Here is a 13,326-nt window from a genome sequence, read left to right on the forward strand (position 1 = left end):
GCAGCGTACCAAGAGGCCTGGCTGGTCTGTGCACCAACGAAGAGGCGCTAAGTCTAAACCACGGTAGCCTCCTGCTATAGTTTGTGTATAAAAGTCATTGTATAGGTGTAAAACATTGAGTCTCTGCATGGGAATGTGAGCACAGACTCCTTGTACATGTATGACTTTCTAATATTGGAATAAGTAAATTATCTGGACTTTATTTCTGTCTCAAGTGTAATTTTTTATCTAAGCAGAAACTAACGAACATGAGAGGAAAAGATTGTTTTCCTCAACAGTCCCCCCCCCCCCCCCCAAAAAAAAAAAAAAAACTCAAGGAAGAAGTAAACCTGAGGGAGGCAGATAAAATAATTAAACTGGTCTCAGTGGTCTCTCTCTTTACTTGGCCCCTCTGTGGATGGGACTTCTGTTGAGGAAAACAATCTTTTCCTCTCGTGTTCGTTAGTTTCTGCTTAGATAAAAATTACACTTGAACCAGAAATAAAGTCCAGATAATTTATTTATTCCAATATTAGAAAATCATACTTGTACAAGGAGTCTGTGCTGACATTCCCATGCAGAAACTCAATGTTTACGCCTATACAAAGAATTATGCCTCTGTTCATCAACAACGAACCTGTGTGCCTTTTATATTAGCTGGTTCCCCCAGGTGGCGTTGTTGTTTTTTTCCTCTAGTTATGTGAGTAATTGTTAATGTAATTGTTAATTATTGGTTTAATCAGTAGTTACCACAAGACCTCAAGGTAGACCCACTCGCTCATGCCACACAGACATACCCACACAGATATACCCACACAGACAGTGCTTTTAAATGCCAAAGCGGTCACAGATTGGTTCAGATGCCGTCACCATATATGTACTTGTACCGTCCCACTCTAACCTCCAGCAGCGAAGTACAGGACCTGGACACGCCCCCTCCTTAACGCTTGCAGTAGTTAAGATTGGGGGCAAGATCAGCCCCAAAGTGTCATGAGTCAAGATAATATTTGGGTTTGACTTTCTGAAGTGAGTAAAAGCTATTGAACTTTTCATGATATTCAGTTTTCTGCAATAGACTAGTATCATTTAACATACACAATAATTTGAATTATTTAACATGCACAAACATGGTTGAAAATGCAGGCATATGCGTTTATATGAGAGCCTATATGGGTTTCTGAGCAACAATCCATTTTATTTATAAAGTAAACACACAAAACTATAAAGTGCTTTATATAAAAATGAGCACATACAAAATATGACAAGTAACACAATCTCAATCTTAAACCTAAAAATGACACAATGCTTTTTATCGCTCTATGAGTTTATCAGGGGTCTACCTTTGTAGCCTATATAACAGAATGAATAGAAAAATACAAAGTGTCCAAAAGCAGACATTCGCTCACACTTACACAGTGACCCTTTGAAATCAGAATCCTTTAATGGCCTGGGGAAGTCTGTGTTGGTGCTTAGCACCAGGATGGGCTGGTCATTCTGTCTGGGCCTCAGTCCTGTAGACTGTAGTTGAGTCAGACTCAACTCTTGGAGCACACACTAGAACCGGCCCCCACCCTTTTGGCACCCTGTGGGTGAGGTTTGACATTTCATCTCAGAAAGAAAACATTTGCACAAAATGACGTATTCATGTTAGAGAAACAGATTCTATTCTCCCAGCCTACTACAATGTAGTGAATAAGGGGGTGAATAAGGGGTTATGGTGCATTCAGAGGTCTGAGGCTCTGGTGGTGTTCCCCTGGATCATCTCCCTCAGGCCTTTGCTGAAGTGCAGGTTTGCTCCGATCACAATGTAGCCCTGTGAGACACAGCGTGGTCAGACCTCCCCAAGAGCAGATATTCTGTGGAGACATATAGTACTCACATTATGATACTCCACCACCTCCTCGATGAAGTCCATGCCATCTGCCAGAGGAATCCTCACACCACGCTTGGTCCAGTCTGCAACAGGTCAGCAAGGATCAGAACCAGGAACATTTCAACTGTCAGAGGGTGGCGCTAACAGAAAAGTGTCCACTAGAGAGAGCCGTCTTACTGTTGATGAGGGGGACTATACTCATCTGCAGCATGGTCTTCAGAGGAGCCTGCAGTGGGATAAGCTGAGGAGGAGAGCATCACAAATGTGAGACATGAGAGGACAAGAGGACATGAGTGAGCCAAGAAACATTATAAGTCTTACCGCCAGAGACTCCAGAGCTGACTGATTGGAGAAGATCTTAAACCTGAGAACAAAGCATTTGCAGGGTCAGAGACTGAGACAGAGGAACTGTGACAGACACAGAGGGACAGAGGGACAGTTTGACATCACCTCCGCAGGTCAGCATGCACGGCCAGTCTCTTGCCTTTCATTGACACTTTAGCATTAAATTTGTTCTCCTGAAAAAGATTTAAAAAAAAGATCACATACAACAGCTACATATGTAACATACAGGAGCATCTGAGTGTGCTGGAGCTATACAAACACAGCAGCTTGACTTCTCTCTTGTAATAACGACAGTCTTTTATGACGTCACCAGCAACTTGAACTTGCAGAGGCCACTGGAGGCAGCACACGCTTAGATTAGGAGTTTTTGATCAGAAATCTGAAATTGACCTTGTTTGTATTAAAGTTGCAAAAAAAATTACAAGGAACAGTTATTAAAACTCTTTTTAAAGTAGATTTGGCATTTAGTTCCACTTTAAAGTGGGGGTATTAAGCACCTACCATGTTATAATGTTGTTTGCTCATCAAAAAACACACCTGAAGAGGTTTTAGATATCGTCCTTGCATGTTTGAGAATTTTAGTCCACAAGCCTACATCACCCTAGCTAGTGTCTCCACTCAATTTAATTCCTCTCCAGCGACTAGGTCAGGAATTGGAATACACTAGACAATTTGCAAGAACCCCGGAGGTTGTTGACCGCACACAGGCCAATCAGCTGTGAGCTGTGAAGCCATGACTTCAAACTCAAGTACCTGTCTGAGTCTCGTTTGTGGTACAACACAACAGTAAACAAAGCAGTCGAGATGGATGTAGACAAAGCCAGACATTCTGTGTTGGCAACAATTTCCAAGATCGAGGATTTAAAACTGGAACAAAAAGAATGTTTGGTGAATTTTATCAAGGGGAAAGGCGTTATTGCCCTTCTTCCTACGGGATTTGGTGCATTGCATACATCACGACCAAATAGCAGAGACTGGTTAAATAAAAAAGTACCCGCCTACTGTCGAGTGAACGAATCCTAATGCTATGAGGTCAGACAGTTTCCCACGAAGTGAAACCGGTTGATGAATCCGGCTAACATCACCCATGCTCCCACTCGAGTTCTCCATAAATATACAGAAGCATGACACAAAACTGTACACAACAACTTGACAAACCTGATGTAATGTGCAGTAGTTTCATTAATGGAGTGCACGCTGATTGTGTTGTGATAGTGCTCTGAAGAGGGAGTGACTTAACATGGGGAGCAAAGAGAGGGGAGACTTATAAACATGTTAATTAATATGTTGTTTTCAGCGAGTATAGCATTTTCAATAAAATGTAACATGGTAATCTCGATATATTATGTGTTAGCAATGTGTTGAAACCACATAGAAGAACAAAAATAAAAAGGCTCGTGATCAGTGGGACGGTTTGTAAAAAAAAAAAACATTCTAGATTCTGAAATGGATTTAACTGGAGTCAGAAGTGAAGTAGAGAAGGACAAGCTGTACCATGGTCATGCTGCTGAGCTGGATGGGCTCTCTCCCTGCGGGCAGCAGCATCACACGGACATTAGCTGTTACAGACACGGTGGCCCCTGATGTCTTGATGGATGTCTTGGGTGGAGACGTGACTGTCAGGTACAGAGCAATGGGCGAGTCCACCAGAGCAGCATTCTGGAAGACAGCACAAGAGAAGAGGTGAGGGTAGGGTGGGTGGAGGGGTGAGTGTGGGGCAGGTGGTGGAGCATGTTATACGTACCATCATGACAATAACTCCTAAGTATGTGGTCCTCAACAGCACCTCCAGATCCCTGGGCATCTGCAACATTGCCAGGCCAGAGGGTCAGTGGGCAAATAAGCTCATGTTAAACCATGTTCAGAAGATTCTACATAATAACAAACTGACTCTTGTGAGCGTTTATTTATGTATGTATATCTTGTACATGAACTGAACCCATCTCTGCATCCCTCAGCTGACCCAAAACAGACCTGGAGTTGTGTTTTGTTTTTTATTCACACCTTTGAATAACCCTTAATTAATACTAGTCTATATCTCCAAAGCTGAAAATGCTTTGTTCCACCTTGTGATGTCATGTAGTGGTAGTTTTCAAGTTAACAGCTCCTTTTACCAGTGGTGGAGTTACATTTGTGTTTACATCCATTACATATGATTATGATTATGCTCTGATTATGTTCAAATCAGGGTCAAATGGACTTTGACAGTTAAAATAGACTTGAAAATCAGATACTATTTTGGTGATGTTTTCTTGTTTAAAAGTAAACCACTCTCATTTAATGTCATATCGAGAGAAAATCAAATTGCCTTGGCCATTAGTGGTACTGAGGGCAATTGGATGGAGGTCCCTCCAGGTTCAGGGGACCTAAGTGGCCGCCTACTTTTGCCTAATGGTAGCTCTGCCTCTGCCTTTTACTTATATTTCAGTAGATGGGAAATTCTAGGGCTGAAATCATCCAGGTGTATGGACTTTTAAAACACAATGGAGAAGGTCCTGTATTATCACATGACAGCATTAGGCGGGGCTTGTGTTTAACAAGTGTGAATGAAATAAAACACAACATTGCAACAACATTAGAACATAGATAAAAAGAATAACGTCATACAGGCCATTTAATGTACTCCAATTCCAAGTCAAATTGTACTAGTATGTGTTGTACAATGTAAATGACGTCCTCACAGCTCACCCTCTCATTAGCGATGTCCATAGTGAATATGCCGGCCTTGTAGTATGCAAACATGCCACTGTCAAAGAAGTACTCAGACAAGGCCAAGTACACCATGCGGCCATACTCCTGGATCACCGGCTCCACTGCCAGGTTGGGCAGATGCTCATTCTCATTGGCCAGGCTGAAGAACATGCCCTGAAAACACGTACACAACAAGTCTCATTATTATAATATGTAGGACCTTACGTTTTTTGGAGCAGTTTTTTTTTTTTTTAATATATGATTTCATATTCACTGATTTGTTAGCCGTATTTCATCAAAGGTTTGTGCCACTGGTGATTTAACAAAGAAATACTGTCATTCAAATGCATTTGGTTTTTAAAATGACTGACTACTGACTACTGCATGTACTGCATAATTGTTACATTATCATATTGTGAGCATATGTCACATATCACAGTCAGCGAGGTGTTACAGATCCTTTCATTGAAAGAATATACTTGTCTGAGGTTTATAATAGACCATGGGCCTCATTTATAAAGCTAACTTATGCACAAATCATTGCATAGGCACTTGTTACGCCAACTGCGGGATTTATGAAACTTGTCCTAAGTGCCATTCTTTGCTTTTCTCTACGGCAGCTAGGACCCTGCTGTAACTTCTACGCAAAGTCTGGAGACACGGGGAAAAAGAGTTTGATCAGGAAATCATCAGAAAATCCACATCAAATATCATATCAAATAATGATCTTCAGATTTGAGCATTTAAATCGAGGTTAGCCAAACCACGGAGAAGGGCTGTTTATTCCACTCATTATTTTCTACAATATTATACATTTGAAACCGTGCGCGTTTAGGGCAATCTCATTCACGAGTCACTTTGAATGCTCCTTTTATGATAAGGTGGAGGTGTGGAGAGGGCGTAATGTGACGTGGATTTACATACGCAGGTTCTAGCTGCAGGTGTCTATAAAGCACAGATTGCATGGTTCAATGGCATCAGCTCATCCAAGCTGCAAAACGTCTTCAACCAAAATAACTTTTGTCCAGTTGACAAACTGAATTTTCTCCTCGACATGGATTCTACTTGAACGACTGAGGGATTCTTCACACCCTTCACATTTGGTTTCAGAAATGGTTCAGGAGGTGAGTAACAGGCAGGAGGTAGGGACAGCTTCAGTTTAAGCTTCATTTAATGATTATATGATCATATAATAATAATTATGTACTCATACCATAAGATATATGATTAGTGTGGCATGTCATGGGATAGTGAAGATTAGTTTATTATTTAAATGAGATTCAGATTACAATTTACTAGTTGAAATATACTGGATTTAGGTCATTGTTAGTTTCCATCCGTAGATACAAACGTGCAGATTAAGTGCTTAGGTAGTGTGCAGAGTGAAGTAATTACTCTGAAGTCCATGTCCAGGCTGCGCTGGGACACCTGCGGGTCTCTCAGCAGAGAGTAGTCTATGCCAATATAGTCGTCCACTTCAGTGCGCACAGGGATAGTGTCCAACATGGAGTTTACGTGGACCAAAGCAGCATGGTCCAGCACGGGACACAGCTGCAGGAGACAAAGGACAAGAGGTCAGAGGATAGCTCACACATAGACGACAGGACAGAGACAGGTAAGGGTGAGAATAGGCACAGGCTAAAGATAGGGTGTCAAGACATTCCACATTTTCCTGATCACTTTCATTGGGGGCCAGTCCAGATTGTTAAATGTGTAGGAATCAGAGTATCACACATACCTATCTGAAATGAGCCTGGTTAGATAGGACAAGGACAGGGAAAAGATGAGAACAGAGTCTGGGCAATGACAGGACAAGGGTAGGATGAGGACAGACTGACCTTCTGATTCAGGAGGAAGCGCATCCCGGTAGTCAGGAAACTTGCTAGGAAGTCGTACACTTTACTGCAACACACAAGCTGAGATACATCACTGCACATACACATACTTCACATACACACATGATCGTGGGATTGCTGTTGGTTTGCTGGGGACTAGTACCAATAGTTGTTTCAGGGTTTGGGTTATGATAGCTAATGATAGCTGATACCCGTGTCCCACTAAATTGCACCTTCATGTGGTGCCTTGTTGAACTGTGCCCTCTTGTAATCGCTGTTACCTGAGTGTCCCACTAAACTCTGCCCTCATGCGGTTGATCTTGGCATCGCAGCTCATGTTCCCGATCTTCAGCCTTCCGTCCAGGTCTCGTATTAGGGTCAGGGCTGTGTGGATGTTGACCCCTTCTGCTGAGGCGTTGATCAGACCTGTGTCATAGCTGAGCAAGACACAAATACCAGACTGAAACCACAACAGAACTTGGAAATAGTGTTGTTACAGTACTAAAATTTCAAACTCAATTTTGATATTAAGGAATAGATTTGATACTCAATACTCAAAATACCAATACCAAAACAACTATGACAATATAAAACAAAATAAACTCTACCTTAGACAATAGTGTAGGAGTCATTCTTCTTTCGTTTATGCTGGGGTTAATTTGGGTCACTGTTTATGTCTGGGCACAGGGTGACCTATATTTGGCTTGGCCACAAGGGGGCAAGGTGCAGTCAAGCCCCATATGAACGCACAGGTGCCAGTGCATTGGGTGTATGGCTGACAGGAGGTCACACAGTTTTTACTGCTCTCTTTCAGGCCGGTGGTCTAGCTTTCACTATTCAACTCATTAATATTATTTAATCCTATCCTATCCACCCACTCTTCTCCTTTCTGCTCTATAATGTAATGTACCACAACCTGGATTCTGAAGCGCATTAGGACTGGATCCTCTACACCCAGAAACAACAAACGGTTAGGAATACAATTGTTGCTACAAATAGAATGTGATGAACATTAAATGATAGCAGCCTACTTTCTTTTCTATTCCCATGTGGATTCATATGTGTGTAATCCTCAGTGGTCCATGTGTGTATACTGGTCTATGTGCTCTTATACTTGTTCTGATACAGCTCAAAATCATTCTAAAGACATTAAGGAAAGGTTCACTTCTGTCCTGTGAATGTGACTTTTTTGAGCTGCTCAAATGAGTATGTAGTTTTGATACTAGTTATCATATCAATTAGTATCTTCTTTTCAATACTTTTTCACAACCCTAGTGAGGACCTATGCTGAGTACTGAACAGTATGGAGCTGATTACGGTTCTAATAAATAGGACACACTGTTGTGTTTAAAGCAGGACTTAAAAAAAATAGTAGAGGACTTACAAAAACCAGTAGAGGATGCGACGGTGGAAGCTGAGGGTGATGGAGGAGTTCTGCACGTCGAAGAGGAGTCCCACTGTGGGGATGAAGCTCAAGTCCACATTGGTCAGGTCCAGGGCTATGATCTTTATACTAAACACACACACACAAAGGCATAAACAGTTAGGTGCTCCAGGGGTCAGAAGCCACTAGGGGTGAGTCCACAGAGTCATGGTTTCATTGATATAGTTTTGCACCAGCACACTTGCAGGCAGCTGGTAACAACTGTCCTGTTTGTTTGGCATATTGTCTCATGACATGTTTCATTATGCTCCAGTGGTTTACAGGGAGACATGAATTAAAGTGCTTTTGGGACAACAGTATGATGTATGTGCAGAGTGCACAGGATCCTAAAGCGTTTCACAGGATAAAGTGTAGAAATGAGCCATAAGATCATAGTGAATGATTCTAACAAATGAAGCACAATTCTGATTGATAGGTAAATAACCCCCAAAGTGTTATTAGTGCAGAATGCTACAGCAACAAGTCAAGTTTCCATGAGTACGAGTGTGGAGGATGCAGCAGACCCTACTCTGTGATGGTGTACTGGAAGCGGCCCTCCTTCCCCAGCATCTCTGGCATCACAATGTCACTGATCTCCTGCTCCACGAAGCGCTGTGTCTCTGCCTTCACTGTGGGACAGGGGACAGAGGACGCTTAGAGGACATGCAGGACAGAACATATCACCCTGCAGTGAGGAGTAGTGACCATTTCTCCACTCCAAATAATTACTGAATCCTCTTGGGGATGTCACCATATCAAATGTTTGAGTTACGGTTATTGTGAGAAAAATATTATGAATAGACACAATTATTGACAAAAACAACAACAACAACAACAACAACAAAATGGCTTGGCGTGAAAGTGATGATTTTATAAGTTTAGAATTACATTAATTAAATATTAAGCCTGCTTATAATGTACACCTAAATGTTGTATTGCACTGTTTCAACATTCAATTTTAAAAACTAGCAAAATTAGGAATTAAAAAGTTTCTTAAATTGCTATTACTCTTGACATCCCTAGTCTTCATAATTTAAGTCATACACTAGTTAGAGACTTGTATAGAGACAAATGTATTTAAACTGCTTTACTCCTCGGCACAACATAATTCAACATAAGCCTGTTAACAGAGGGGTAGAGTCAAACTGATCTGAAGGTTGGTGGCTTTATCCCAGCTCCAGTAGGTGCATACTGTCATTTTGAAACTCTCCTTGCCCCCAGCATCTGTCTCTGTTGTATGAATATGTGGACTCCCCAGGAAGCTACCCCAGGATCCTGTTTGTGGTTTTCTTCAGCTCTGTATTCAACACCATCCTCCCTGCTCTACTCTGCTCTGCCTGAGTCCACCTGACAGACTGGAGTTAGCGCAGCTGGAAGAATGTCTCAGACACTGAGACTATCAGCATCGGACTTCCACAGGGCTGTGCCATGTTCCCATGTTCTGTGCAGCAGTTGGCTCTTCGCCAACTGCTGCACCTCTAGACACCACCCTGGACTATTTCTGCTTCCTCGGCACCACCATCATCCAGGACCTCCAGCGGAGCCCACCATCAGTCACCTCCAGTGGAGCCCACCTGTGGAGAACGACTGAGGAAAGCCAACCCAGATGATGGTGCAGTTCTACTCAGGCATCACTCACAGTCTATCCTCGCCTCCTCCATCACAGTGTGGTCCCAGACCACTGGGACAGACACAGACTGCAGCAGAGCATTGGGTGCTCCACTGAGAAGGTGAACAGTTACAACCTCCTCCTCTCCTGTATGCCCCCAGGACTTAGGGCGAGTAGGTCGGATCTCAGTTGACCCTTCTCACCGTGGACGCGGTCTATCTGTGCACCTGCCCTTGTGTCTGTGTTTTGTATTTAAGTGTTTTATTCAAAGACCCTATTTGACATGTATGATCAGTTCAGTCCAGGGAGAGTCCATGGTGCACAAGTCCTAATTCAGAGCCTGAGTCCCGAATCTCTGTCTGTCCCTCAGAAACTCACAAGTCTGAGTGAAGATCCAAGTCTTTAGGGTTCATGTATATGTCCATCGGTCTTAAACAGAACTGTCTGGAGTCTGTTGTAGTAATTATACTGCGTGATAATGATGAAAACAACTTACACATGTCCAGGCCCCGGTCAGTGATTCGGATTTTGACCCCAGGCGGTTCAGAAGAAAGGACACATGATGCTGACAGGAAGGAGAGGAGCCACAACCAGAAAGTAGTCATCTTACAAGCAACACCTGAAACACAAGTTTAGTCTGTAGGTATTTGAGTGACATTTATGTTGTATGTTTTACACCAGATGCCCTTCCTGTTCAAATGTATGAGTGAGCAATGGGCCTGGGGAACCCAGTAAAGGTCAGTGCTGATGTGAGGTTTGACTACTCAGTCACTCAACTCACTGCACCACTGCAGACCAAGTGCTAAAACATTATACCAAATATAGTTAAGACATAATTACTATTTGCAAGTTTCAGTCAGTTTAAAATGGAGAAAACCAGTAAAGTAGAGTTAAAAGCAGAAATTATGGGACATGGGACAGGGGTGTAAAGTACTAGTGAACTGCAGTAACCTCGGCTGTGGGAGCCAGCAACAGACACTTTTAGAACAAGCTGCGCTCTGCTCTGTAATGAGCTCTAATTAGAGGCCGGCTCCACACGGTACAAAGCCAGTGGGTCGTTGCTATGACGATCCAAATGAAAAGCTATGGCTAACAACTTTCTTTTTATACACTTTAATGCACGTCACTTTTATTTGAGCCAATTTAACCAGGCTAGTCCCACTGACACTGCACATACTGATCTAGAATCAAACCTGGGACATTCTTGTTATGAGGCAGGGGCTCTAACCACTGTGCCACCGTAAGGCAGCTCTGTAGAGAATGGCACTAAACACAAGAAACAAAACTATTGCTGCACAAACTGCCATCTAAACACAAGTGTAACACCAGCGTAACATGTAATGGGACTTGACAGTTGAATAGATGTAGCCTATTGCTACGCATTTATATTTACTCAGTTACAAAGAAATGATAAAATCATATTTTTATGGAAGTAACAGTACTCTTACTAGAGTAATATATTGTACAGTGAAACAGTACTCTTAAAAAAGTACTAAAAAAGTTTTTAAAAAGTAGTAAAGGTAGTGCTTCCTCTTCCAAACAAAAGCTTTAAGTGACAATCCAGACAGTTACACTGAAAGCTACAAGTAGTTGAGTAGTTTTCCCAAATACTCTTACTTGAGTAATTTCTTGGACCGCTACATTGTACTTCTACCTGAGTAATATTATTTTGAAGTAACGTTACTCTTATTTGACTACAATTTTTGGCTCCTCTACCACCTCTGCATAAAGATGAATAAACTCACAGCTCAAAGATGCTCTGATACCTCTAGAAACAGATGAAGCAGCAGCCTCCCAGGATGTCCAGGTCTGTCCTGTCACTCCTGCTACCACTCTGTCCTCTGGGTCCTCTTACTGTCCACTCTGTCCTCTGTGTCCTCTTACTGTCCACTCTGTCCTCTGGGTCCTCTTACTGTCCACTCTGGCCTCTCCGTCTTCTTACTGTCTTCTCTGTCCACTGGGTCCTCTCACTGTCCTCTTTCAGTCCTCTGGGACGTGTCTTCTGCCTTGTGCTGGAGTCTGGGTTGTTCCCTCCCTGGCTGTAGTGGTCTGGTCTGTGGCTCTGCTTCAGTGGGTTAGAAGAGTCCCCCCCCTAAACACATACACCCCCCCACAAGTGTACACACACGCACACACTCACTCACACAAAAACCCTGTGGGTGCTGTCTGAACCTGCCCATGAACACGTGCCCTGACCAAATGATGGAACCACTCATGTTTTAACACTCTTTCCTCTTTTCCAAACACTCCATGTCCCTGTAGTGTGAATGGAGGCCGCACAGACTCATCACTGACTGCAGAGGGACATATGAGGGCTGCCCTCGTAGTCGCTGATCAGCTGATGTACAGTAAGTGTAAACAACGGAATTCTAGGAAAAAAAGTCATTTTCACAGAACACTTCCTGTTTACTCTGAGAGGTTACAGGAACAGCACCCACATGGAGACTGGACCAAAGGCTCCACACTCTGAATCCGTATTAGTGTATTAGCTGGACATGTGCCATTTATGGTGCTAGGACAGAGGGAAACTCTCTTCAATCTACAACTGTGTAATGGCCAATCCACTACAAAGAATCAGAGCCACATCATAACTAGAGGGTAGCAGGGAAAGGCATAGAGTAATTGTGTCCCATTAACAGTTACGGATTTTCAGTGGGGCATTTGAAAAGGGAGTGGTCTGAAGCCAGTTTATTTCTGCTTTTTGATGTGTGCCATAGATGTGTGCCATAGTGTGACTTTTCTCTTGTAAAACTGAGCTGAACCTCTAATGCTGCCACGTTCTCTTTGGATAATGCAGGAGGAGTTAGTTGGAGTGGATGAGCAATTCTCTCCTGCCTCCAAGGAACTGTCCTCTCCCTTTTCCTCTTCACAGTGTCCTTTGAAATGTCTTTATAGCCTATTCACCTTATTCTGGGAGTTAGCATGGACCCTGCCATCACCATTGGGGTTATATTATTTTGCATGGGGCTGATCTTCACCGCATGTCAGTTCTATAAGGGACCTTTTGGTCACATGCACATTTTACACAAATCGAACACCTTTATATCAGATTTTACCTGTGAAACTTTAAAATTCTCCTTTGAAAGGAATGGGCTTCATGTTTGACCAAAAGTGCTGCCACAAAAAAGTGTGGTTTAAAAGAAATTACGGCACAAGTGGGAGGGGAAGAATAAGGTGAATAGAAAACACCAGCAGAGGGCGCACTTCTCAGATGGCACACTGCAGAAGAAAGCATTTATTCCTCAGGTTAAAATAAATAAGACAGCACAGTGAAGGCCCTCTGAGCACCTACATGGCAATCTGGAGAGGACTGAGGAATGTTAGTGAAACATGAAGTACAGCTTGTGTAGTTTACTCACAGAGGCAGTGCTCAGGGCCGGAGGAGGGACACTGTGTCCCCTGTCCTGAATCACATGACCTGGTCAGCAGATTCCTCATGTTGTTTTGGGTCACTTTGTCCCACAGTGAACATGTGTTACCATGGAAACAGCTCAGCAGCTCATGACCTACAGTAACCTTTACTAACACAAGCCTGTCTTTACAGTGGTGTAGCAGGGAGACAGTTACATTA

At 42.8% G+C, this 13,326-nt stretch overlaps 1 protein-coding gene across 2 annotated transcripts; it reads right to left on the bottom strand.

Moving 5' to 3' along the window:
• Positions 1 to 491: 491 nt before the first annotated feature.
• Positions 492 to 12,175, bottom strand: pltp (phospholipid transfer protein). Of its 2 annotated transcripts, none has more exons than XM_020927715.2 (15): positions 11,522 to 12,175; positions 10,252 to 10,374; positions 8,676 to 8,775; positions 8,108 to 8,236; positions 7,005 to 7,160; positions 6,727 to 6,790; positions 6,284 to 6,439; positions 4,886 to 5,062; positions 3,942 to 4,001; positions 3,692 to 3,856; positions 2,303 to 2,370; positions 2,174 to 2,216; positions 2,030 to 2,093; positions 1,859 to 1,935; positions 492 to 1,792 (listed from the first exon to the last, which is right to left on the bottom strand). In XM_020927715.2, exons 2-15 carry the CDS (start codon positions 10,358 to 10,360, stop codon positions 1,703 to 1,705), a joined length of 1,458 nt encoding a protein of 485 aa, XP_020783374.1. In that variant the 5' UTR covers positions 10,361 to 10,374; positions 11,522 to 12,175; the 3' UTR covers positions 492 to 1,702. The 2 variants fall into 2 exon arrangements, with proteins under 2 accessions (XP_020783374.1, XP_020783375.1); XM_020927716.2 differs by having other exon boundaries at positions 11,501 to 12,175.
• Positions 12,176 to 13,326: the final 1,151 nt, after the last annotated feature.

This window comes from Boleophthalmus pectinirostris, unplaced genomic scaffold (genome assembly GCF_026225935.1).
Source record: "Boleophthalmus pectinirostris isolate CB_2022bp ecotype Guang Dong unplaced genomic scaffold, ASM2622593v1 HiC_scaffold_7, whole genome shotgun sequence".
NCBI lineage: Eukaryota > Metazoa > Chordata > Actinopteri > Gobiiformes > Gobiidae > Boleophthalmus > Boleophthalmus pectinirostris.

Bases quoted from the DNA above. Each gene is read 5' to 3' on its own strand.
- pltp (XM_020927715.2), bottom strand. From the start codon at position 10,360: ATGACTACTTTCTGGTTGTGGCTCCTCTCCTTCCTGTCAGCATCATGT. The intron at 6,791-7,004 runs GTAACAGCGATT...TGTGTGTTGCAG, and splicing joins GAGTTTAGTGGGACACTCAG to TAAAGTGTACGACTTCCTAG. The intron at 4,002-4,885 runs GTGAGCTGTGAG...GCAATGTTGCAG, and splicing joins TGGACATCGCTAATGAGAGG to ATGCCCAGGGATCTGGAGGT.